This window comes from Helicoverpa armigera, chromosome 13, assembly GCF_030705265.1.
Source record: "Helicoverpa armigera isolate CAAS_96S chromosome 13, ASM3070526v1, whole genome shotgun sequence".
Lineage (NCBI taxonomy): Eukaryota > Metazoa > Arthropoda > Insecta > Lepidoptera > Noctuidae > Helicoverpa > Helicoverpa armigera.
Window position 1 is genome coordinate 3,941,054 of NC_087132.1, and position 27,076 is coordinate 3,968,129.

Here is a 27,076-nt window from a genome sequence, read left to right on the forward strand (position 1 = left end):
GTAAGTCTGTTAACTAGGGACTTTAATTATCAGAAACATAATAATAATATGATAGCGGGCATAAAGTTATCAAGTGTTTATTATTCCTAATACATATCTGCGTGTGGAACTATACATAGTTTTAAGATATATACCACAAAGTTTTGCTGCCATCATAAACTATTTTATGTCAAAAGAAATAATAATGTCAAGAATGCTACGCGGCTACGAGAGTGCTACGCCCGCTACGAAATGGCGGATCGACTTAGCGACTACCTCATACCTGTGTAAGCAACACGGTACAAAAGAAAAACAAAGTGAACAATTATACAGTACAATAAATGAAATGAAACACCAATAATTCTTTCTTATTAAGTATCATATACTTGTCTGAAAAATTTCATACAATTTTCAAAAATATTCCAAAAATACAGGAATGATTCACATTATGAAAATATCACAACATTATAAATATGCCAAAATTGCTATAATAAATGTAAATATTTTTAAAAATAAAGGACGGTTACATAATAATTTTACATAATATTAACTTCACTATACTTTTTCCTAAGACTTTTATTTCTTCATCTTATTGATTAGGTAGTTAGTTTACTATCGTCGGGTAGGCTTTTCGAATAACAGTGAGACCTGAAACAACCGAATGGTACAGTACCTTGTTGAGATGTTTGCACAACCCTGTTCAGATATAGATAAAATTAAAAAGGTTGCAATTGCCCATGAGTCACTGAGTGGCGCTAACTTTTAGAAGGCAATTCCGCAGCAAGCAGAAATGACCATGATGATGGGATGAATATGTGAAAAATGTTTGTTACTTATGCTGTAATGTCATTTCTGCTTGCTGCGGAATTGCCTAAAGACATGGCAGATGGCCTCGTGACTCACCTACTAACTGAAACAGCTCTATTCAGGTACTGTATATTATAAGGACTATCGTTCAGCATTCACCTTGGAGTGCGCTAATCCTGCTCCATAGGCTGCGGAGGGAGGGGTGGCGGCGGCGGCGGCGGGGGCGGCGCGGGCGCATCGTTGTTCGCAGCCTGGTTCTCCATGAGACCCAGCTGTTCCAGCATGTCGTCGTTGTCTTCCATCAGGTGCACCTGCACCAACCACGGCCGGTTACTCTGCAAAGAAACATTTTAATATCCGAGACGGAAAAACGTCGAGGCTTGTCGAAATGGTAGGGTCTAAACTGAGTGGCATGCCGTAAGGCGGGCCGGGACTCGCTGGTGGGAGACTGGATGCCATAGACTTCCAGACCACCCTCCACTCAGGGAGGTCAGACTGCCGCTGGGTCTTTTTAGCGGGTATACAGAGAACGTCTGTACCGGGGAGTCCCACGTACCCCTCTCCCGTCCCCCGAAGGGCATGCATTTTTTCCCAGCGACATAAAAAAAAACTCTGAACTAAAAATAAACTCTTAACTGAGCAAGTAGTGATAAAACAGAGATAAAATAAAGATCACATCCAAATTATTAAGTAGCTTGAAAGATGTAACTACGTAGAAAGTTAATAAAAAACGAAATAATCGATAATATCTTCTTAACAATGACGTTATTAAAACATCATTTGTCGATAGATAAAAAACTTACGCAAAAAAGAGGTGCGCCTTACTTTTCATTTTAAGTTGCGCAATAATAAACCTTAAATCAAAGCAAATAAAAATGTATGGGAATATACCTACTATAGAAGATTATTTATTATGTCATTTCATTCACAAATCATGGTCGAGGTTAAATTAAAAGTTGATTCATGTCTTGATTTTGTGTTGGTATTTTAACTTGTGACCCACGCGATAAACCGTCGTTTATCGCGATCGTATTGTACCTAACTTTCTTTTAAAATTTTTACATTTTCAGCTGAAGGAACAAAATTTATAGTAATTTGCTTAGGACTTAATAATAAGGTAACAATTGATAAGCGCGTAGTTCTATAAATACTGCGCATCTGCCAAAGTTATTATTAAAACAAAATCGTTTTTTTTTATGAAGACGTCATCAAACTAATGTTATGCTGACGAACATTCCAATTGTTTAAATAATAAAAAATAAGCGTAAAAGGCTCATTGACCTCTACAATACGCGAATGACGTCAGAGCGGAATAATTGAAACATGGAGAGAGACAGGTTACCGATAGGTTGAAAGAGTTCGCCGGCTATATCTAGTCCAGATCCTTGAACAACTCATACCCGAAGTATGTATGCATTTGCGACTACATGACAAAAAAAATAAAGAAGCACTGCATGCGGTGAAAGCAAACTAAGACCGAGGATGATGCATGGATGGAAGACCATCTATGTATAGAGAGACTACGCTACTCCGCTACTCCAAGAAATCAGAAAGCTGTCGTTAACGCCAAAGAAGTCACGAAATTTGCCATCAAGATCTATTAAGGGGTGCCAGGTTCCCCTTCACAATAAGTCAGTTAAGAAGGGATTTAAAACACTAGTCTTCCTCGAACTGGCTTCAGTTACTGGATACCAAGCCCCTGTTGTATAAAAAATCTAAACAGATTTGAAAGTAAATCAACAGAAACTTATCCTAACATCTGGCAAAGCCGTGCGATGCTGTCCATGGCGCGCCGTCTCCGACAGCAGGATCTTCTGTCGTTTTTCTTCCATCAGCCGCTCCCGGTGTTTGTGAATGTAGTCGTACACGTTCGGCAGGCCCATGATCACGCACGCTGATAGCGCCGACCGGTAGATGTTCATGTCTGTGGCCTCGTACCTGGGACAGAGGAATTTTGTTAGGGACTTTTAGGGAGTTGACAGTTTGGAAATAAAATAGTAGGATCAAATCTGTGTGCTGATCGGTCAAAGATTCAGCAAAACCTCGAACGGTCGGTTCAGTAGTGATTGAAGAGGTTCTCTGCGTTTAGGAAGACACGTTAAACTGTGGCTGATTGTAAGATCAAGTCAGAAAATCGCCATGCTTGCAGTCAGAATATCTAATAGGGTGAGCCTAAATAGTATAATGAATAGCATCCAGGTTATGCTCTCGTGCAGTTGTAATAAAACTCCTTATCTACAAATTATCTAATATTTTTTCTCTCATAAAATACGTTAACGGCTAAAGTAAAAAAAACTTCTTTGATCTATAATGAATATGCTCATATCAAAACATTGAACAAAACAAATAGGACCTATCAATCACGCATTCATTCAAATCTATGTAGTGTAACATCGCGCGATTCTGTCTGTTTGTTATCGAGCTTTGTTTTTGAAGTTATTTTGTATCCGGTATTGCCTAAGTTTTTGTTACCATCTCCTATCTCTTTTTAACTACACGAATTACCTACTCTGCGGATTGAATCACTAATTAGACTATCCTAATAGATAAAAGATCACAGGTGCATTCTCTGGAGTGACCTGGCAGTGAGCCATAGTCCAATATATATCGAAAATTCAAGACTCCGAATCAGCAGAGGCAGTATTATCAGCTCTCCTAAGTTTTGAGGAGTTTTGATCGGTCGATGGATGGGATCAAACTACGAGCCCCTCGGTTTTTGTATTATTGAATAATTGTTTGAATCGGTGTAGTGAACAGTGCCTAACTGCAGCGAGGCAGTATAAATTAATAACATTGCTCTGTATCAAAAGCGGTCAATGCGTGGTGCAGCACTACGAATACGAATGTTGCCGGATGCAAAGCTTATAAAATTTTCTATGAATAAGTACCCGTTCAGAAAAACATGTTCACGCAGCCATCACGATGACAGTATTATAGATAACCCACGTACTGATCCCTCATTAACTTGTGATGGATGTGAAGACATTTCATCATACGATACATTTTTACTAAAGGCCCGAGCACACGATTGGAATGCAAGGCGAGCGTAATTTGCAGTTGTCAAAGACTTTAAATGTATTATGATAAATCTGTATGATAAAGTCGTGCCTAGGGCAACGCTTAAAGATTAGAAGTGTGAAACTAAGTGCAGTGTGCATGCGGTCTGTCTGACGTTGTGTCATTTCAATAATTATAAATAAGTATAACTTCTAATATAAGAAAGGGTATTGGATCAATAGCACATGTATCGCTCTCGTGCTGTGTTGTTTTACTTAAATTAGTTTGAAGGTAATTGTAAGCTTAAACTTGTTTGAAGGTATATAGTAGCTGTTGTCAGTTTTCATATTCCAGAATATATTGGAAGGATTAACTCGGTCTCTTAGAATGACATAACAACTTAGCATTCAGAGATCAAGGATTAAACTGGCAAACAAACAACAAGTCTATGCAGAACATATTACATAGTAAAGTATTCCATATTATTGTTTTCATAAACATGTACATTAGTTACCGAAGGACATAAAATATGGACTACTGATAAAGCTACTAAAGTAGGAGAAATTGCTGGAACAAACAGGTTTGCTGCGACTGCAAGGCAACTAGCAGACCCATTTATTATCTCAACACTCACGCAATTATACCTATAAATAGAAACGTAATTACAATGTTACAATGTAGTCGGGGTATGAGTGTAACTTAGGACCAGGTACCACATATTGCCAATGATGCCTGAAATATGAAAATCATTCTTACACTCTAGTATGATAGCCAACCTTCTAACAATGGTGTCTTGATCAAATCAATTAACTTGGTGCTCAAGACAGTTGCGGCATGGGTTATCATTGCTCCTCTTATAATCTCATTTAAACAATTCCTAATGCTTCGATACCATTCGATAATAGGAAATAATCTTGACGAGCCCCTTTTGTCATTACTAAGAAAACCCAGCCGATCGGGGCTATCAAGAGCAAATGCCACGTGCCTTCGTTTAAGATATTATTATGCTTCATAATATAAGTTATATAAAGTGTTGTGAATAACGTGATTAAGTAGTCACTTAGTACCGTTAATAACCAGTTTAAGATAAAGCTGATTTCAAATGACTGTATAAGATCAGTTCGATCACGAGACATTGGTTCTCTAAAGATTAAGTAACATCCTCCTACAAAAACCAATAGATCACCGTCATCTGCGGTCTCTATATATATAAAAAATATGGAATGGTAACTTAACACCAATACCAATTTGAAAAATTCAATAGTTTCAAACTACATTCTAAGTCTGCGAAATCGTAAATTCTGTCGCATGACTTACCACTCATTGGTCCTCTCATCGTAGCACTCGACGTGGTATATAGTGGTGACGCCGTTAAAGCCCCCGATCGCGAATATCATGTCATCGATGACTTCAATGGCGAAGTTGCTGCGAGGGTTGTACATGTCGGGCACGGGGGCCCACGTGTTCGCGGCGGGGTCGTACACCTCGCCGCTACACATTCGAGATATGCCGTTGAAACCACCGATCACGTAGATCTGTGAAATATACAAGGAAGTTTAGAAGAATTATAAAAAAAATGAAAAGATAATTGGAGCAGCTGAAGAATCGATACATAAGCAAAAATTGCCAAGGGACATTCGATTGTTGAGCACTACTTTTTAGATTTATATGCTACTAGGGCGTCTAAAATGATCATCGTCTTGGTTGGGTATATGATAATTAGATGAAGACGACATTCTAGATTGCAAAGTTTCCGGGTTCTGATATTTGATGTTGTGCAGTGTCATATTCTTGAATTTTCTATGATAACTTTTCTCTTTTTTTGTTCATTGAACATATCACAATGCGGCGTAATATTATGACCTCTGTTAATCCTGAAACGATAACATCTTCCAATTTGAGCTCAGATTCAGTTAATTAGCTCAAAAGTGATTAATATAATTGTTCTTCCAGACTTATGTAATTTTAAACGATTGAATGTAATATTGAGACTTGTTTTGTTTAAAAAACTGATATTCGGCAAAATTAAGAGGTTTGACAAATCGCAAAAATTATCGACTTTAAATAGGTAAAACATCCAACGAACAAACTGTAATTGTCACGTCTAAAACAATAAGATTACAAGCAATAATACCTAAATACCTTGTTGTGGTAAGCGATGCACGAGACGCCGGAGCGGCGCGAGCGCATGGGCGCCAAGTTCGTCCATTGGTTCGTGTCAGGGTCGTACACCTCCACGCTGTTCATGCACTCCTGGCCGTTGAAACCACCCGTTATGTATATCTTATCTGTGACAAACAAAGTTCAAATCAATTAAGATTTGTTAGTGAAAAATCATTATCGGAACACTTTATTTATTTGTTAGAATATTGATTCAAATTGTGACAAGCATCGTAAAATCCGGTAGATCCTACTTGATGATGAATACTCCTGTGTTCAGAATAAGTTGAAACAATAAATTAGTAACTATTTCGAAGATTCTTGCAGTTAGTTCTCAACATTGGATCTTTGGATCCAAAAAACTGGAGTGTGGAAAACCAATCCTACCCGTTAAAAAGAAGAAGAACGCCTTAGACGATGAGTACTGAAACTCGATGGTGTTCTACGTTCTTTTGCAATTTCGTCATTGAAGGCAGATATCAGAAGAGGACAAATCTTTACCCTTTCTCTTTTTAGTAATTCTTATTTCGTCTACCTGTAAGCCTGACAATAGGGAGTATTTCTTACTATCCAGCGCAGCAGCGCTCGCGTCAGACCGTTGCGCGTTCATGGGCGCGACCAGGGACCACTGGTTGGTGCGGTGATTGAACCGCTCCGCCGTGTTCTGTCTGTGGTGGCCGTCGTAGCCGCCCATCGCGTATATCGTCTCCCCCAGGACTGCTACCGACACGTAGCAGCGTCGAGCGTTCATTGGTGCCACCTGAAGAAATACTTCGAATCAGAAACCTCTAAAGAGATAAAAGAAAGTCTCTCGGGTTTGGCCATTCAATCCGATATTTTATGTACTAGGTAGGTGGGTTCTCTGGCTTTATTCAGGCCAAAATTGTAAGAAAATAATATCGAGCACAACGCATATTGTCTAAGGAATCAGGAATGTCTTCTTCATCTAAATAATATACTTCATCTTTGTCTAAATAATATAATTTAAAAGATATTATACATGACACATTTTTGAGCATATGCTGATTCTATAATTTTTAAAACTCTCACTCAGTCTACATTAACGATTTCATATCTAACATAAAACGCTTGTCCAACTGAAAACATTTTAATAATAATAAACAAAATTAGCAGAATTTGGCGCCCGACGTCGCTTTATCTTCTTGATAACTTAGCAAGTCATGTTCATATTTATAAACATTTTCTAGGTTACAGACCTTTACCAAGTTAAATGATAGCGGACAAATAGTCAACGGTGAATGTTACCTCACGCCATGACTTTGAAACGGCGTCGAAACAGCGACACGAGTTGAAATAATCCATGCCATCGAAGCCACCGATCACGTAGATGCAGTATCCTAAGACAGCTGTGCCGTGATATGCTCGAGGACCTGCTGGGTCCACTTCCTCCACCTGGGGGAAGAAACTCAAACTGAAGAGTTGAAGCTCAGGAAAATTTAAAGGAAACGGTAAGTGGGATCGCGATTTTCGTGGGATCGTCTGGCAAGCTTTCAGATGTTGGATGGCCAAAAGTACACCTAACCACGTTTTCATCATATTTTTGGTAGTAAAATAACAAGTTATGTTACCTTTATCCATCGATCTGCTCTTGTGTCATAAGTTTCAATGAATGCCGTCGGTGAACCGCCGCTCCATCCTCCAATTGCGAAAAGAACCTAAAAAGTTAATAAAACGGCAATCAGTTCTTTTACATTTTATGAATTTAAGACTGGGTTCAACAGAAGGCCTTCGGTCCTTCTTAATAGTTTATAGCAATTTTAGCCGAATATATTTGATTGCAAAGTTATATAAGGGTCTTTCCGTGGACTTAATTGCTTGAAGAAGAAGACAATCACTTTCCCTTGCCTTAAGGCAAGGCGTAACAAAAACTGTAAGGGCGATCTCCGTTAGCTGCATATAGTTTATAGAACTAAAATCCTTTGATTAACTACCTAAACAGACCATCAAATGAAAATAGTAGTATAGCATTACTTCGTGTGGAACTCTGGGGCGGGCTATCTCCGGCGTGGCGACTTCACCGTCTCTCTGAGCGATCATCTCCAAGTCGTACAGGAACTTCAGGGTTTCAATAATAATGGGTCGTGAACCTTCGTTGCCGGTAACGTACGGATGGTCTTTTACGTTTTCTAAGAAAAACTGAAATACATAAACAAATTACATAAAGTGGAAGATGAGAGAAATATCAAGGGTGCTTTCAGGCTTCTCTTTTACATCTTACTACATAGTAACAATATTCTTATGATCATAATTATCAAGTTACTTGTGTGTCAAGTAGTCCGAGTCGTATGCTGCCCATCAGTTTGACGGTATGCTGCCAGCGGCTGTCTGGATCATAGTTGACCCAGCGCAGCACCGCTTCCCAGACCACTTCTTCACTTTTCACGTTCAGTTCGTCTTCCAGTATAATAGAGTTGAGTTCCTCGAGAGGCAGGTGGAGGAATTCATCGCTTTGTGTCGCTACAGTCACGAAATAACGCAACAGGTAACGTCTAGCGTCCGCTTCGAGCTTGTAACAAAATACGCGTCTGAAAACAAAACTGCAATGCTTTAAAACGCTAGAGTTATTCCATCCATCGACGTATTCGTATGACTTATCATATAGGAGTCAAGTGTAATCAGGCGAATAGCCCTAAAACTTTCTTCAATATCCACTAACCTCGCAAACATCATAATACCGAGACAATTCTTGGGATTAAGGGAGGCTCTGAGATGGTCGCAGCACAGCTGCAGCACGCCCAGGAAGGCGAGGTAGTCGGCAGTCATGAGCAGCTCGTGGACATTCGCGTCGGTGACCTCGATGCGGCGCAGGTACGCGTACTCGATCAGCAGCAACAGGATCTCCGAGCGCACGCCCGATATCAGCACGTCGCTTTGTTCGCGAGAGTGCAATGTTGTTGTAAATAGTGCCCTGTTGATCGACAGTAACTTATATTTGATACAAAATATCGCAAATATGAACTAGCTACTTCGTAAATACCAGCTGTCTATAAGGTCTCCCCACGTATGTTTGTCATGCAAACCTGTACTGACCACCAGAGTCATGCCTGTTGCAATGGTTTAACACCAGTACAATTTTTACTTTAGCACATTCGAGGTCCATATGTCGCAGACCCATTGTAACCTCTTCATCGCACCTTCAAATTATCTCCAATTACTTGGTGACGGTAGCATTTGGCGCTTTAACTCCTAAAAGTCTATGTAGAATAAAGTTGTATTTACAGGAAGTATGGGCTGCAGGCAGAGAGGATGGCACGGTGCACGGGAAAGGCGGCGCCGTCGTCCGCGCGCACTATAGCGTCGCAGAGCAGCCGGCACTCGCGCAGCCGGTGTAGCGCCTGCATCGCCGCCACCGACATGCACCGTCCAGTCTCGCGACCCGCCGTCTGCTCAACCCAATACCACGTCAAACATGTAATAATAATTTGTGTCACCATTTCATTAAAGATGTCCCAAAAGGGCTTCAGCGTGTTGGCTTCGGCCCCACGTTCGCCTCCCAAAAATCCGGGACTCTATAGTCCCGAGGTCTGGAAGAGACATACATTTATAATAATGGCGTCCACGGCCGATTTCGGCCACGGCGGCTGGTCTCATTTAAAGAGATCAGCCAGCTGCGCAGGACATATTATAGTGCACGAGCATTTGCGCAGACACAGGTGCACTCCCTATTCCTTACACTTGGAAAAGAATATCAACCTCTTGAATGCCGCTAATCAATTGTGTCTCGCGTGGATCCGTGCATCGGCATACAAGAGGTCCTACATAATACATGGTCTCATCAACACTTAAGGCGTTCTCTTAAAGTCTAGAAATAGACGTGTGTGTCATGTGATTATATGATCCCGTATTAAAACGTATAGTTAAAACAATTTTCGCTATGGTGTTTGGTATTGTGCTTATGAATAATCTTTGTTTCTTCCCTATTTAAAACTACCAAAGGTAATATACATCCATTTTGGCTGAAGACCTGTTTTGTTCGCGGTCTTATTTCGCACATTGGTCAGGTACGTTGTCGAGCCTAGAATTTGAGAATAGTTTAGGATTTCATTGTCCATTGCATAATTTTAGAGCGGTCCTATATTTACGGGCACGCTTGCACGTGCGTTGATGTTTATGGGGCTGGGAGGAGGATCACCGATAGCGCAGACGCCATTGGTGGCCGTACTTGCGGCAGCAGGCGGTCGGCTGTGCTCCTCCACCTCTACTACGTCAGTACTTACTGTGTTATTCGGGTCGTTTTCCATTTCAGTATGACTTTAACGCAAAGTCATCATTATTAAATTGTCACGCATTAAAAAAATCTTAAGTGCAAAATGGACGTGTCACGACACAATCGAGATTTAGCTCAATAAATTTATAAAAATAACCGTAAAAAATAACTCGAAATAGCAGAATCAAGTCATTTGATAAAACATTTTAGGTTAGCAAAAAAATGATATAAGAATGACAATCATGTCACACCTTTTTTTTCCAGATGACATTACTGGACAATAGTATTTTCATTTTCAGCGGTTGTCTTGCTGAAATCAAAAACGTTTATAATGTTACTTTTTCAGTACATAAAGGCGTCCGCGTTATTCATGAAGTCGTAGAGTTTGAGGTTATTAACGTTTGTAACTTATTTGTAAGTCAATGAAAAAGAAACAAATTGAAATATTTTGTTTTTATTAGGATTAAAATTCTCTCACAATGCTGTCACATTCATAGCTTCACACGACATAACATTAGCAGGATTTTATCAAATTAGCACTTAACTACATTATTTATGATTTTTAATCTTAAAATTAGGGATTTATTTACAGAATAATAAATTGCATTACAGGACTAGGTTGAACACATTTAGTTTGACTCCACTGCATGTTCACATCAAATAACTTTGGTCCCCTGAACTTGGTGAAAATGACATCAAATGGCTGACTTCAAAGGGGATACATTATTCGAAGTGGAATATATTTTACAGTACAAAACGAAAGTCCTTGAGTTGAACAACTTAATGTAATGAGGTTCAGTTGAGAGGAGTGGTGGTCTCCTTCGCGTGTATGCCGTCGGCTCTCAGGCGGGATAGTAACGACTTGTATACTACGGGAGCGAAAGGTAGAACTACGCCACGCTCTTGAATTTCACCTGGAAACAAAAAAAATATTATAAGTTAATTCCATGTTAGACCGAATCGCTGTATTTTCAGACGCTGTCTGCTGATAACTTTGGGCTTTCTGTACCTATAGGATGACAAACCAGAAGAAAAGTGTTGTCTTATATCATGAGACAAAAAGTATAAATAGAGTCTTGTCTTTTAAGTCCATTATGATAAAACAACTTTGATAGTCATTAAGAATAGTCAGAAGCCAGAGAATCTGACAACTGAGTAAGGATATCAGCTAGGCAGTCGCTCCATGTCCGATTAGACTGGAAGCTAACATTAACATAGTTTTCGCAAAAAATGTAGTTAGATGATGAAATTCTAATAAAGTACAACATGCTTACCATCCAAGACCATCTTGGCAGCGATGCCAGTGGGCAGCCCCACAGTCCACGCCATGGCGGTGTGCTTGGCGGGGTCCCCGCGCACGGCCATGGTGACCTCGCGCCGCTCGCGCTTGCCGTCGCTCCACGTCACGCCTAACTCGTGACGAAGCACTACTAGGTCTGTTTCGTCTTTTTCTATAAATTGAAAAAAATATGTGAAGATTTCATCAAAAAAATTGCAAAGATATTTGCAGCTTTGAATGATTACTTTGCCTTTGGTACTTTGCCTGCAGAGTCGGCTAAACATTTCAGCTGCTAGCTGTAGGTATAGCAGCGACCAAGGAATAAAAACAGCAATATATTGCAAAATATATCTTATTGCTGTCCTACGTCATTTATGAGGAAGAAATATCGAGGAGTGATCACGGTGACAAAAAAGTAACCGGACATGAATGACAAAAAAGTAACGGACGGAAAAAAGGACACAATGAAATAATATGGGTTATGAAATACTCACGTAATTGTAATCGCTTGCTAAGATAATGGCTGACTGTATCTAGAGGAGTTCCACACTTGACGATCTCAACATCATCCAACAGTCCCAAAGACTCCAAGGACTGCGCCCCCGCCGGACCGATGCGTTCTGCTAATTTTGATCTCAAGTTCTCGAAGAAGATTGACGAGTCCACCAGACCTAATAATTCACAGGCGAATTGACGCTGCAAATAAAGAAATAATATTATAAATTTTATCAAATCACATAAATGAAATGTTGGAAGAAGTAAAGTGACGTTTATAGTCTTTCTTACCCATGTGATTTTAGGTCCATCAGGATGTAGAGATGTGTGAGGATTGGGATCGACCAGTCCAAACAGCTGCATTGCTATCATATTTTCAGCAAAACCTGATGAAAAATAATAACTGGTTTAATTTGGATATCAATGAACTTAAACATATTCAAAGTCCTAATTTAAGTGGAAACAAAAAAAATGCTTTTTCATCAGGATAATGAAAAGAAAAAAATTCGAGACAAGTTATAAACTTCGGCGTCCATATATGACTTTGTCTGCGATTAGGGGAGTCCTAAGTCTTGTTGAACTTACCTTTGTATCTGATAGTTCCTCTGAACATAGTATGTGCGTCTTCAATGCCGTACAGCTTGGAGTAGATGGTGCTGTCTCTGTTGGGGAAGCCTTCGAACGCGAAGCCTGGCAGGAAGTTCAGCTCACGAGCCACTGACATCAGTTCTCCTCCACTTAATACTTCTACTATCTGAGGGACAAATTAAACAAGGACACATGTTTAGCACAAGCTAGCAAGCAGCAAGTTAAGTGTCTGATAGCAAGGGTTTGCTACCATTAGAAAATGACAAAATAGATGAAACAATTTACTCGTGGGGTGAAAAGAAAACAGACATATCCAAGATTTTGTAGAACTAAGGACAAATATGTGAAGTGATTTCTTCAATGACACAGACGTCTTCTTGGTTAAGTAATTGTAATTGAGTGTTTACCTGTCCTTTGCTCAGATATTTAGCAGCAGAAATAGTGTTGAGTAGCACTCCTCTAGGATTCCATGAGAACTTATACCTAAGGGCATTGTCACTGAACTCAGGTGCGGGCAAACCTAGAAGAGAACAAAAAATACTTCAAGAAATCTTCCTTTAAAAATAATTGTTCTTATACGTACTAGTTAATATCAGAATTCTCTTACCTCCGCAGTAAGAAACAAATGAGTCGATCCTTCCTCCGTGGTTCTGTATGTCGTGAATACATTCGAGAGCGAGCAAATGGTCGATGCCGGGGTCCAAGCCGACTTCGTTGAGGAACGTTATGCCAGCGTCTTTCGCCCTGTGATAAGAAAATAGTTAGTGAGCAAACCATCATGGATATGGAAAGTTGTTTTCTCATGACCTACATCAATTATTTCCTTATTCAACTAAATAGCTAATGTTTTGTTTTCATCTATTGTCTCTTACAGGGAGTTCTTTCCCAAACATGACCACATCGTAAATTAGGTATATCAGTGTGAGACGATTCGTTCTTATTATTAACCAATTCTAAATAGATATTTTCATCTTGTCCTTTCCTTTCAGCTGCGAACACCTAGTTAAGTATACCCTTGACCACAAAAATAAAATTGCTAGAGGAAACTTACGCTTGATGCAGCTCCTGTACTTTAGGCCTCACATAGGAAGCCGTGACCATATGAGCGCCGGCACTGAGGCAGGCCTTCGCCACGTCTCCGTGCAGGTCATACGGTAATAGGGACACTACCACGCGGGCTCGGGACGCGAGGGAACGGAGAGCAGACTCGTTCTTAGCGTCCAAGTATTCTGAAGATACTCCGTAACGTTCCGCTAGGGCGTCCGCTTCTTCTTTTACTGCTGATGCTGGAATACCAATATGGTATATTTTAATTCTTTACCATTAATTACAATAATGACGTCCACGGCGCCGTTATTGTTATTAAAGGTTCACAAACGATCCACTCTCTGCGCAGGACATGCAAAAGCGTATCTCCATAGACTACAGATACACTCTGCTAGTCTGACGAGACGGCATTCGGACACGACCGGAGAGCCATCACGCACATGACCGACATTTACGTGGCCTCCGAAACACTGAATGTAACACACTACCAGTTTCATACTCCAGGCTGCTTCACGGATGTTCTTAAAATCCCTGTGACCCAGGTATTGAAACTGTGAACAGTAGTCGCGCCATGCGACTTCTAGACCAACGAAGTAGTTAATAATAGTGTTAACAAACCTATGGTAACAGCAATATTCTTGTCTCTGGACAAGTATTCGACTACGGGAGCTGACACCAGGCCACTGCCGAGGATAAGCACCGGGGTCTGTTGTTCATTGCCTTCCACCTTGTGGCGAGATCGTCTGGAAGAGAATATAAAAATAAAGTTTTGTCATCCATATATGTAATGTGCCCTAACATTTTTTTGTAACCGTAACTACAGAATCGCTTTTAAAAATTCTTTCATTGCTGAGAGGCTATAAAATTTTATTTATGACGTCACACTTATTCTGTTTAGGAACTGTGTTATTTACTCCCTTATGTACTCTCCTTATATGCATATGTATTTGCTTCCTTAAGTGGTCCCTTAATACATAGAAACACTACACGGAATACATAAGGGAGGGGGGAGGGATGTAGGTACATACGAAACCCGTTCAATGTTGATTTTGTATGGTACAAGACCGCTATAGAATATAGGTATCGTACTTACGTGTTAGCCATTCTCAGATCGTTAATGTATTCGAAAGGAGGCGTCAATCTGCCATTGCTTGTGATGATTGCCTGCAAGCATGAAAAATAGTAATGTTGTAGATAAAACATAAATAATAAAAATAAAACCAAGTATCATTAAAAAGTTTCAGATGAATGAAAAGGTTAATGCCACTTCAAGATAATTTGCCTACCTAATATCTAATTGAGAGAAAAGTCCCTGAGGTTTCAAAATTTCTTGTCTGTTAACCACAAATAGTACCGAATTAAGCACAAACTCAAAATATTTATTTGCAAGCGAGCACTTACAGTAAAGTTTATTGTGCCTTTGACTTATTATCATTGTTCATTTACTGATAAAACAAGCTATCTTATTATATTTACGCAGTGTTCCTGTCATACGATGTTATGATAATAAAGCAAACATATCAGAAACTATTGTTTGTAGTCTTAAAACTTTTTTATATTACTTAAAAATATGTTACAAATAAATAATTAATAAAGTGTTTAGAATTAAAAATTAATAACTCACCCCTTGAACAACAGGTGAAAAGTTGTGTTCTTCCAAAGGTTTGGTAGCATCAGACTTCATGATATCCTCCGCATATGGGTAAAGTAAATCTCCAAAGAAGTCTGTGGACTCTCTCGGCAGTTGTGTCGGCATGTTGTCTATAGAGCACACTAGTACGCCCGGTCCTTTGAAACTAAACAGAAATTTCGAAATGGTCAGCATCTCCCGTATGGTCTAGTGGCTAGGATACCTGGCTTTCACCCAGGAGGCTCGGGTTCGATTCCCGGTACGGGAAAACCGTTTTTGGTTCAAAAGTAAATAATGTTTTTTTTTCTTCTTTTTAGTAATTTAAAACAAAAGATAGTTTTTAACTCCAATTCATTCACTATTAAATTCGGACCGACGAAAAATATGTTCAAACTTTTTGTATGTGACGGTAATGCCCGTTTTCACCAACAATCTCTTAAAGTTTCCCTATCTAAGTTAAGGGACACTTAAACTATGGTGAAAACGAAATTCGTTTTAAGTGTTTCCTAAATTCTCTTAATTAGGTATTTGTTGGTGAAAATTGGCATAAGTTACTTACCTCTTTGTATCCTTGTTTCTATCAGCGTCGTAGAGACAGAAAGGCGTATCGATAGTGGTGCATTCGTTCATGAATTCGATAGAACCACCGGGATCCGCCGATATGTCACAGATGGCTAGCATTCTGTAAAGATAGTAATCGTTAGAGCAGAAACGCCTATAAAAAAATTTGGAGAGTTTATGACACCACAAGGCCAGAGGCAACAATGCTTACTTGTTAAAATTACTAAGGAAGTCACAATACCTTCTTAACAGTCTCTAGACTAGGTACATCTAAATCTATCTGATTAAAAATATAGTTAAGAGAAAGTTAACCAACGAATTAAATAAATATGTATGTAAAAAAATAATACATAACTAAGTACCTAATTAATGTACCATTTCATAATTCTCAGAACCACACATTTTCAATTTACTTACCTATGTGGTAACGCCGGTGCTCCGATACTTTTCGGCAGCCACGGCGTATGAGATGGCAACAACAAATGCTTTGCGTCTGGGATGGTCAGCAGTTTGGGACTGCCCACTGCCCAGTAGATGCAGTTCACTAGGACTGATGTGTAAGGTGCTATCTGGGAACAAAAAATATAAATTTTTTGGAATTGTACCATTTTATAAAGAAGAGAAAGGTCAAACGTCGCATCGCCCTTACAGCTCACTAAAAACAATAAAGCTTAATTAGGTACACCGTATTTAGCGCCGGGTGAATTCATTATTAACGGCCAGTTTCTTCATCAAAAGTTAAAGTTAAAGTAATGTCTAAAGTTAAAGTAACGGTCAAATTCGTTTTTTCAAGGCTAAAGTGACAGCAAAATTCATAGAAAAATTGAATTTAACCGTTACTTTTACTTCAGACATTACTTTGACTTTTACTTTGTCTTTAACTTTTGATGAAGAAACTGGCTGTTAGTCAGGAGAATCCGTTAACTTTGTCTAAGAAAGTAGATACCATTAACAGTTATTCCTACACGGACTTACTTATATACCTTACTTGACTTATATACCTACATATACAACATTTGGCAAGAAAAGGCAATAGACATTATTCTGAGGTAATAAGATCCATGGACAGATAAGTTTAGTGTTGACTTGTTTGTAAAAAATCCCAACGATTACCTAATTAGATTATTTTGAAAATATCCGGTTTTAGTTACCCATCTGTTTTTTATTTAATACTTATTGATGACATAGTCATGAGGTCATTTAGTTTTTCATGCTTGAAAATCAATATGAAATTGGCTAGAATTACTATTTCGATTTTTTTTGTCACAGCTTTACAAAAGAAAATATAATGTAACGGGAGTATAACGACTTTTATTTTGACCGATTAATGATTGATTTTCAATCTATCATAGGTTTTCTTTTCATTGATAAGATTATGAAAAAGCAAATCGCATTTTCTTTCAGGTCATGTTAATTAAACGCATTATTTATTGTCAACTACGTACGTAATACGTATGCTATACACATGAATGATATGAGATATTAAGATATCATTATCATTCAAATGTGACTAAAGTTTAGTCAGTGATTCCCAAAGTGGTCCAGGTGGACCCCCAGGGGTCCACGGGAGACTTGCTGGGGGTCTACGTAGGCGTGAACAAAAAATGGGGGTCCATAAGATGTTAATGGGGGTCCACGAAAATTTTTCTGCTTTTGATAGTAAAGAGCAAAAATGTAAGCATAGTTTTTATAAGGGCCTACCTACATTGTTTTAAGTACCTATCTAAGCAGATAATATTTTAATAAGGCAAGCGACTGTTACTTGTCCAAACTTGCGTATTCGATATTACGTACAATTTCAAACCAGGTTTGAAGATATACTGACGATGGATATACCACCATGGATCATAAATCCATTTGATGAAACGGAAGTGGCCAATGTTGTATTACAAGAGGAGCTGCTCAAGCTAAGCACTAATGAGGAGCTGAAGGTGAAATTTAGAAAAGGCTACCCAACATTTTGGCTGCAAGCAGAAATACCCGAAAAATATCCTGGACTGTGGGAAATCGCAAGGAAATTTTTAATAGCTTTTCCCTCGTCATACCTTGTCGAAAGGAGTTTTAGTGCCGTTACAAACCTCTTAACAAAAAAAAGGAGCAAATTAAACATCACAGAGCGGGGGGATTTACGGTTATTGCTCACAAAAATAAAGCCAAACATTGATCGTTTGCTGACACTCCATCAGATACATCCTTCCCATTAATTAAAATTATGACCTGAACCTATACTTATTACCTTAATATTTTTTTATTGTCTTCTTCTATTCTTTTAATAAATGCAGCAAGGGGTCCACCGAAACCAGTAAAATTTTGAAAGTGGTCCACGAGAAAAATAAGTTTGGGAACTACTGGACTAAACGTATGCCTTATGTCCTATATTGTTAACCCACTGTTTTGCTCGTATTTATCAATTTAAATAAGTATATCTGACAAAATACGTACTTTGGTAGTAATCTAAACAGATTATTCTTGTAGTAGGTACTTTACCTACGATATACCTCCTTAATAATTCATAGATTAGCACCTAATTGTCGCTACGTAACACGTTTTATCATAACAAGCTCTTGGCAATAAAAATTGGGATAACAATAGTTGCTTATGTACTTAAAATAATCATGTTTACAGTTGTAAAGAAATTAGATTATGGTACATACGTAATAGTGTTTACCTTTTGTGCGAATGTGGAAATGTATCGTTCGGGATGTTCGTCATACTCTTGCGCATCGTAACCTCCTCCATTTTTCCTTTCCAGGTGATGTCTTCGGCGGACTTCGCAACCGTAGATTTTGTTTGGACCTGAGAATTAAACATTGTTTTGAAATGAGATTATTCATTGCAAGTTCATCATTTGGGTACAATATAGTTGAGGAATACTTACTTCCATGTTCAGCCACTTTCTTCAACATCTCTGGTGGAACATATTCATGGGGCAACTCCTGGAAAATTTCTTGACTTCCCTAGAATAAGAAAATTGTGTTCAATTATTTTTCTTCGACTGTGCCTTTTAAAAATGCAAGTGCAAATTTCAATCCCATAAATGAATCATTTATGGGATTGGATTTGGGTATAAAATTATAATGACTATTGAACTCATCCAAAATTATCTTACTCAAATCAACCACCTTCATTTACTATATTTTCTTGACTTTCATAAGGGTTTTTGTAAAGGCCTCAATGCAATAAGTCATTTCTTTTGTATTTACCTGAGAAACATTTCCAGATCCAGTGAAGACGAAGGTGAGAGGTCCCAGCGACTTAGGCATCATGCCGAGCGCCACCTCGTAGCCCGCGTCTCTGATGGCCTGACGCGCCATGCTCGAGTTGCGGTAGTTGTGAGACGGTCCTATGTGCTGAACCGAAGCAATTAGTTTATAGGCAATTCTCCATAAGTTCAGCAGTATTTAAGGAATATAATATAATAGTCTGACATTTTTGGTAACCATTTTACCAAAAACTTATGCTCTCTTATCTCTCTAAAATATTGGCTAACTAAGGACTCCAACATTAATGTAAGGCCCCTTTTTAATAAAGCAACCATGTTCCTGAATTCGGAGAAGAACATTGGTAAAATAAAGTAATTTGTTTTTTTTTTTTTTTGAAAGTACTTTTTAACATTTTACATCCTACTAATATTATAAACGCGAAAGTTTGTATGTATGGATGTATGGATGTATGGATGTATGGATGTTTGTTACTCTTTCACGCAAAAACTACTGAATCGATTTTAATGAAACTTTAAAATAATATAGCTTATACATCAGAATAACACATAGGCTACAATTTGTAAACATATTGTTCGAAATACTAAACCTGCGCAGACGAAGTCGCGGGCACCAGCTAGTAATGAATAATATGCCTCTTTATCTTCTTTAATTAATGAATTAAAGAACGGCTTGGCTTTATTCTACACGCGAAAAGGTAACAAATATCCTCTAACAAATATTTTTTGTAGCGGATATGAAATTAGTCAGAAGATTTGGTATTTTTCGTTTTCTCATACGAAAATAGTACGTTTTTGCAATAAAATCTAAAACGCGTAAAACCTAAAAATTTTATCAATTGTTGAAGGTGAATTGCAACAAACAATCATAAATCCTTGTCGACCCCACCTGAAGTATAAATTAACGAAATAAGTAGGTGCACTTCAGCGATATCTCGTTACTATCCACTATATCTGATAAAACTTAAGTAAATAATACGCCGATAGATATTTTTTATAATCACAATTACTTATAAGATAACTACGTAGGTATACCTAACAAATTTTCCGCGTTTTCCAAGGTTTTACCCAAACTTCGTCGTTTTTAAATTGGTTTTTGTAATAGATGTTTGTTTTTGTGTGATTAAGGCGAAAATTTTGTACGAGGGATCTTTCACAAAGCATTAAAGTTAGAAGTTAAGGAACTCGTTTCTACTTCTTTTTTAGCATCTGAAAATGTTGTTGGGTAAATTAAGGGACTAGCAACTTTGGTAAACCAAGTTCGATGACAATTCTTTGACCCAGATACAGATACATCCCTAGTCTTTGGATTTGCAAGGTCTAACAGTCTTTATAATATCGTCTTGGATAGACTCGCAAACCGTATTTTCTTCATTTGCCTAACGAAGACCTCTTTGAGTTATTCTGTTTTTATTCACTTACCATGAATGGTGTGTGATGTCCAAGGGCGAGCAGCCTGAGTCCAATGCCGTGTAGTATGTTGATCATGCCAGCAACTCCGGCGTATTTGCCGAACGCAACCACGCGGTTTCCGGAGTCATCCATAAGCTTCTCGTAATCTATTAAACGGATGTTCTGCAAGAAGAAATGAAGTAAGATTTTCAAGCTCTATTTGGAATTCGATATCAATAATAGAATTCGCAAGATGAAGTTAGAACTGGGTCACTCAATTTTAGCCTTTTCTGAAAATTCACGAATACTCAATAGGTACCTCAAGCAGTGGCAGAAAACAGTAGGTACCTACTTAATGTTTACAGGAACTGGATGATACAAATGTATGACGACATTCAAGTAAATATGTTTCTAAAAGTATTCAAAAAATTCAGAACCAAGGGTATCTGTTCTGTTTTTTGGAGCTTCATAGACTGATGTACCTTAATGATCCTGAATATCATACCTTTTTCAAGATAGCATCCAACATAGGCATGTTAGCCTCCTGTGCTTTGATGGTGTGTGAGAAGAAACAGTAAGTCTTGTTCGGAATGAGGAGATCGATGGGCGTTTGTTTCACGCCGAATATCACGCTCGCTTCGCTGATGTCCTCCCGGACTATCGCTCCTGCGTTTATGTATGACTGAAAATAAAATTCAACTTGTGAACGTGACTCTGACTTTGACTTTTACTATACCTTCTTCAGCTTTTCTATATGATTGAATTGTATGGAGAGAAATACTTTAAGTCATTCACTTCTGTCAGCGTTAACTAGGTACCCCAGAGTCATTCGTAGTACCACTGTGTTAATAAAATTAATTCCATAAAATTAAAGAATATAACGTACTACTACTGAACCTAAATAAAACTGGGATAAGGTCAGGAGGCTGACTTCAGAAAAGAGCTTAGATTTATTTTACCAAAATTCTTTAAAATTATTATCCATGTACGATCTTCTTGTCCAAAATTAAAGCCGCTTTGACAATACATGGCTTAAGTTCTGCAGTCATAATAATCCTTACCTGCATCGGGTAAGCTCGTCGATTGGAAGGCTGCACTATGACCCTGACGCCCTGTCGAACCAATCGGTTGACATTTGTGGGCGAAAACGGGGCTCTTCTCTCCCATACTGACTGGTCTTCTCTGCGTATTGCTATTGTGCGCCCGCTCTGTAAGGAAATATTTTCGTCATGATTGCGGAGTGTTGATTACGAAGCCAATGTTTTGGAACTCCTTAGGAGGCATTATAAAGGTTTGCCTGGCTTTTTTGGCATCGTTTCACCCATAGAATTGGATATTAGCAAAAGAAAAAGTAACTGAATTTATATTATCAGTAAGGTATAGGGGAGGAAAACATGTCATTCTTCCTAAATTAGGCACGAGTTATCAAGCGTTTGCAGTACAACGCACTCGGATCATACGCAAATCTCTGTTTATTATGCGGAAACTCTACAATATCATGTCAGCTAAATATAGAAAGGGGTCAAAGTGTGCGTTGTTTATTTATCTAAACTTTAGAATACGAAATGGTTACTAATGATGTCAAAACGTCAGCGAAGTGGACTATAGTTCGGCCATTCAGAGAATGCGTTCCTGACACGTCGCGATTGAACTGACGACGTAACTTTGCAATGGCGTTGCAGTTACGATAAAAATATTTTTGCTGGTTGTTTACCGTTTTAACAATTGAGGAGCATTAAAACAACATTATTATATCAATAATCAATGAATGTTATAATTTTGTGCCAAACTGAGTGTCAAATAACTTGGTAAACAATATTTTTCTAAATCTATACTGCGCTATTACAAGGTTATGTCAGCGGTTTATATTTTGTAGTGCTGTGCTAAAAATAACAGGCAAGTATCGTAATCTGTTCTTATACAGTTATAATATAAAATAATACGTTTTGATTTTCTTTTTAAGAATTGGAAAATAATGGACTATAAGACTTAATTATAACTTTTATGAAATATAAAAATAAAACTATGACCAAACCGCATTTTTATACTTAGATTAAAAATGGTAACCCCAAATGGCGTTATGGGCCGCCATTTTGTGACGCTAAATCAGTCGTCCGTTGTCGTTTCGTGCGCATAGACCACGTTTTTCAAGTGTTTTCGATCTGTTTTTATTTGATTACCCGGCTTTTGTTAGACCGAGATATCAGGATTGATTCTGTTATTGATAATAATATAATTATACATGTAGGCGAAGATGATGATGAAGACACCACCTCCTCAAGCAAATCGGAGTCTGATTAATATTCTGTTCGCACATTCAATTCAATGTACTTGTAACAAAGAATAAATAAAACAATTTTATTATATGAATATTACCTCTTTTTGGTTTCCACTTAAATAACTAAAATATAAAACAAATGATTCCGCCAATTTAAAACGAAAATAATCTTAAAATAATGCGGCGGTTCATTTTGAAGGAACGGTAACGAACTCAGTGTTATGTTGTGCCCATCACTAGTCGTGACTAACTGATAGGTGTCAGGAACGCATTCTCTGAACGGCCGAAGTATAATGTTGTATGAGAAACAAATGGCGACGATTTTGTGGTGGACATGTTTTATTTTTCAGCTGACTTCAAGGGTTCGAAACAACCACTTTTTTAAAAGTTACTGTATTCTGAATTCTGCAATTCAGTTTTATTGTCAGAAACCTATAAGACAGAATAAGAAAGTAGGTAGAGTTACCAGTAACTGTTATGTCAGCTTTATAAGACACGACTTATTTTTACATCACGGAAAATACGTGTCATGCTACATTCACAGAGCTGAAAGATTTACCTAGATACCATGCGCACGTAAATATCATTATCATAAGATTTGCTAAACCTCGTATAAATATTTATAGAACTTATGTTATTACAACTTATGTATAAATTCTAAATAAATCGAGAGTTCTTGACACACCCTAAAGATAGTGGATGTCAACAAGTTTAAGGTAACAAACAACGATAATAAGAACAAATGACTGATAGTCATCATGTAATAGTAAAAATATTCCATAATAAGGAAATTTTTATCTGACTAGGTATTAGGCAGTGACTGGGCGTTCTATTAATTTGCTTATTAGTGGAACTTTCCTACAGACGACATTGATATTTGTTAAATTGGGTTTTACTTAATTAAAGATAGCATACATGGACTTATTTTCATGTAAATAAAAAGTAAACAAGAAAACAAACTGAAACATTGATTTAATGACGCCGAGAGAACCCAAGATGAATGTTAGACTTTACACGCATATTTGTAGTGCTCTATCCTTCAGCGCAAGGCTCGTAATTTGACTGCAATTTAATTAGCAACAAGTAATGGCGTAAATATTGTAATTAAACATCAGCAACTTTCAACTACAATAGCAAAATAATCGAATCGGTTTTGATAAAATTCATCAAACTAGAAAGTTATATCTACTCCCAAATGTCAAAAGTAGAGAAAATATAGTCGTCATGCTCGACGCGATAGACACATGTCGACGAAGAAAAGAAACATTTCTTTTCTCGATGTCAAACATCGCCATGCTCGGGTCGATAGAAATCTTTCTTCAATCTGTCATTTTGTCGATTCTCCGGTAGACAAAAGCTGTTTCTATGGCGGTCATGCTAGGCCCGCTGGGGTATTTTAATGTAGATAAGTTATCTTATAATTATTGTATGTTCAATGAAACTACCTACGTGTATCGGGCATCATAACATTAACCGTTGTTATCAGTTGCTACCTGCGAATTAAAATAACTCAGTATGTCAGGCCTATGACAAATAGCAAAATTAAATAAATATTAACCTTGTTTCAATGTTACTTTCCTTATTATTTGACACTTCGCTATTATTTTGTTTTATTAGATTTAAAGGATTTTTTTAGTCATCGTGTTATTTCCGCAGGCTTTATTTATAAACGTCTCTTCTTCTAAGTAGGTTATTTATACATTTAATTTTGAAAATTTCGACAATTTTGGCAATTTCGACCTGGGACGAAACTACCTCGACCCTGAACTACAAATAATTTGTGATATACCTACCTACCAAGTTGCATGAGAGCTAAAATTCTAGGTACCTAAATATGTATGTAGGTACATATTTAATGTAGGTATTTACCAAACGGGAAACTTGTAGTGCGATATCATCTGCCCACTAATAATATTTCTTTGCTTACTTGATAACTAGAGTAATAAAACATGTAGTTCCAGTTCAAAACTGGAGGAAGTAAGAGTGCGTAATTTTGAAGTTCGGTTACTGGGTCATGCACCATATATTATCAAAGTCGGTTTGTCTTAAAAAAAATCCTGTTCTCCGTGTCTATAACTGAAGATTGTATAAATCTAGGGAATGATGACAGACCCTTAACTAGCAGCTGCCTAGGTACCATATATTTAATAACTTTAACAAATTCACGCCACTACTCTGCATAATGGTGAAAAAAAAACTACGTAAAAATATATCAATTAGTCATATGTTTGCATAGTAATCTTATGTTTAAAAATCATTAGAAAAAAGTATTTTTTGCTACGGCGTAGACCGTAGCTACGATGTCATGAAAAACATTTGACATAAACGACTGAAGATTTCATTGTTTTCTTAAATCACATATTTAATTTAAACAGTTCCTTATTCAACTAAATCCGTTTTTTTCACTTGACCATTTGAAATATTTTCCTCGTAAAAGTGGACCGGAAAAGACCAAAAGACTTACCTTAGCGGAAGAAAAGTAAACAACATGCTTCAAATACAGACTCTTCGTTCGAAGAGCCGCAGATTTGTGCAACATATTAATTAAAATATCACAAACAACAAAAGTTTACTTAATTTAATTAATTAAAAAATAAAATTGATAACTGTACACAATAAAAGCGTTCTGTATCTTACGAGGCGTGTCGGGCATCTATTTACTTGGAACTAAATAACGGAGCTCCTTTGAGAAAACATTACAATCGGCATGACGTTTTATCGCCAGTGATAGTGATACTTACCACATTTGTTTTTTGATTGCTACTCGTGTTGGAGCCACGATTCGTTCGATTTTAAATAAAAGAAATTTCCTATGTCTTTAATTTTTTTTGTCAATTTGAAAATTCATGAGTAGGTAATGCTTATCAGTTTTTAGCCGTCGCTCTTTACTTTCACGTTGAATTTTTTTGCGAGTTTTGGTACCTCTTGAAATAAATTACCGACTAACAGTAAAACGATGAACGTAATATAATATAATGATTGACGTTGAATATATCCTGTATTTTATGAACATAGCTCATCCTACTTAATATCATTGGTGTTGATGTCTCTATCGTTAATTAATTTTTCATTGGTAAAACTATAGAAGCAGTACGTAGGTACCCTACCGAACTGCGATTAAGTTTTCAGTCATCTAAATTAATTATACATTTGTAGGTATATATAATTAGTTTTTTTTTAGGTTGATCAAGTCTTAAAGCTAAGTTGAAGCCTAGTGAAATTGTAATAGCAAGATGTTTTGGTGTGTAATCAATAGCGTAGAGGAAACCGAGCGTAGCATTTATAAAACATAATTACCTTGTTATAACACCTGTTTTCCCTAAAAGGAACGTAAATAATGAATCTTCATAAAGGCCAATCACATTTCATAAAATTTCGGGTTCCCGCCACAGTCCATGTTTCTCTAATTCTGTTACCAAAGACAAAGGACTGCTGGCTGAGGCTGCGATCCTATAATATTGATGATTGCAAACCTTTTCGAGGTATCCAATCCCCTCCACCTGGGCTTGATTTTTCTAATTTAAGCCACATACGATTGATATCCAACTAAGATTCAATCACGATTCAATTAGATACGATTGAAGCGTAGTTATGTGGCATTCCACTATTTTTTCTTTTGAATTTCGTCGTCCGCCTGCAAAATGATATACGATTGCCCCACTACCCCATTACCCTAAAGACCATATAGCAGAGAAATGGCAGGCTAATGGCCATGAAATGTCATTTTAATAGCAGAATGCCCGCTAAGGTTAAAACTGCTATTGAGGTTCAATTGTAGCGTTATTAAGTTAGCAGAATCAAGCACCTGGTATTTTAATATCCGCAATAATTTTAGAAATATTGCTTCCATTAAGAATTTCCTCGGTGGTTGCATCAAACAGAACATGTTAGTTATGAAAAGAAATAGGTAGGTCTATAGGTAGATAGATGCTAAATTGGTCAGAATTTTTGAATGAATTTGAATGTCCCATATTAAAATTTTGTCCAATTTAGCTTTGCATCATGGAAAATAAACACATATTTGTTCAAGTGTTCATCTGTAAGGCGCTTCCTAGACAATCAATTAATATGCAAAATTAACAGCGTAGAGTTAATATTGAAGTTGAAGATAGTGCCGATATTAACCCTACACAGTTAATTTTGCACAATTCGTAATACCTACTTAATTTTTGCAAGGATTAAAAAATGTTTTTCCTTTTGTTTTGCTATTTGGTAACTTGCTAAAAATGTGACTTTCTGTATCGTACTCGTAAGATGCTCGTAAGTATTCATTATTAAATAAAAGAATAACACTAAGCACTGCAAAATTCAAATGGCATATGAAAGTGGGCTTTTATTTAATCGTTTACACGCCTTATCTTCTACCCACAATAACATTTAAAGGAAACGCCACGGGTCAGAATTGGGCGCCATGT

At 37.5% G+C, this 27,076-nt stretch overlaps 2 protein-coding genes and 1 non-coding gene across 6 annotated transcripts; 1 reads left to right on the forward strand and 2 right to left on the reverse strand.

Moving 5' to 3' along the window:
* Nucleotides 1-355: 355 nt before the first annotated feature.
* Nucleotides 356-10,487, reverse strand: LOC110384382 (kelch-like protein 10). Of its 4 annotated transcripts, none has more exons than XM_021345653.3 (13): nt 10,423-10,487; nt 9,184-9,347; nt 8,621-8,872; nt 8,225-8,489; nt 7,936-8,100; nt 7,533-7,619; nt 7,210-7,356; nt 6,511-6,703; nt 5,926-6,071; nt 5,101-5,318; nt 2,544-2,724; nt 946-1,097; nt 356-627 (listed from the first exon to the last, which is right to left on the reverse strand). In XM_021345653.3, the coding sequence occupies exons 1-12, from the start codon at nt 10,462-10,464 to the stop codon at nt 957-959; spliced, it is 2,001 nt and encodes a 666-aa protein (XP_021201328.1). In that variant the 5' UTR covers nt 10,465-10,487; the 3' UTR covers nt 356-627; nt 946-956. The 4 variants fall into 4 exon arrangements, with proteins under 4 accessions (XP_021201328.1, XP_021201326.1, XP_021201329.1 ...); XM_021345651.3 differs by having other exon boundaries at nt 946-1,121; XM_021345654.3 differs by having other exon boundaries at nt 10,182-10,452.
* Nucleotides 10,488-10,609: 122 nt separating this feature from the next.
* On the reverse strand, nt 10,610-25,347 carry Lkrsdh (Lysine ketoglutarate reductase/saccharopine dehydrogenase). Its single transcript, XM_064037610.1, has 20 exons — nt 25,126-25,347; nt 21,445-21,591; nt 20,889-21,065; nt 20,414-20,566; nt 18,975-19,121; nt 18,650-18,728; nt 18,440-18,567; nt 16,189-16,340; nt 15,770-15,892; nt 15,205-15,376; nt 14,674-14,744; nt 14,199-14,323; nt 13,585-13,819; nt 13,141-13,277; nt 12,941-13,053; nt 12,531-12,699; nt 12,237-12,331; nt 11,945-12,146; nt 11,446-11,622; nt 10,610-11,085 (listed from the first exon to the last, which is right to left on the reverse strand). The coding sequence occupies exons 1-20, from the start codon at nt 25,198-25,200 to the stop codon at nt 10,967-10,969; spliced, it is 2,796 nt and encodes a 931-aa protein (XP_063893680.1). The 5' UTR covers nt 25,201-25,347; the 3' UTR covers nt 10,610-10,966.
* Nucleotides 15,407-15,478, forward strand: Trnae-uuc (transfer RNA glutamic acid (anticodon UUC)). Its single transcript has one exon. It is a non-coding gene; the product is annotated as a tRNA-Glu (tRNA).
* Nucleotides 25,348-27,076: the final 1,729 nt, after the last annotated feature.

Excerpts from the sequence above, each read along its gene's own strand:
- LOC110384382 (XM_021345651.3), bottom strand. The coding sequence starts at position 10,464 with ATGAAAATACTATTGTCCAGTAATGTCATCTGGAAAAAAAAG. Across the intron at positions 8,101-8,224 it reads TCGGACTACTTGACACACAA|TTTTTCTTAGAAAACGTAAA; the intron begins GTAACTTGATAA and ends TATGTATTTCAG. Across the intron at positions 5,319-5,925 it reads GCATCGCTTACCACAACAAG|ATCTACGTGATCGGTGGTTT; the intron begins GTATTTAGGTAT and ends TATATTTCACAG.
- Lkrsdh (XM_064037610.1), bottom strand. The coding sequence starts at position 25,200 with ATGTTGCACAAATCTGCGGCTCTTCGAACGAAGAGTCTGTATTTGAAG. Across the intron at positions 15,893-16,188 it reads GCACCGGCGTTACCACATAG|AATGCTAGCCATCTGTGACA; the intron begins GTAAGTAAATTG and ends CTATCTTTACAG. Across the intron at positions 13,278-13,584 it reads GTACAGGAGCTGCATCAAGC|GGCGAAAGACGCTGGCATAA; the intron begins GTAAGTTTCCTC and ends TTCTTATCACAG.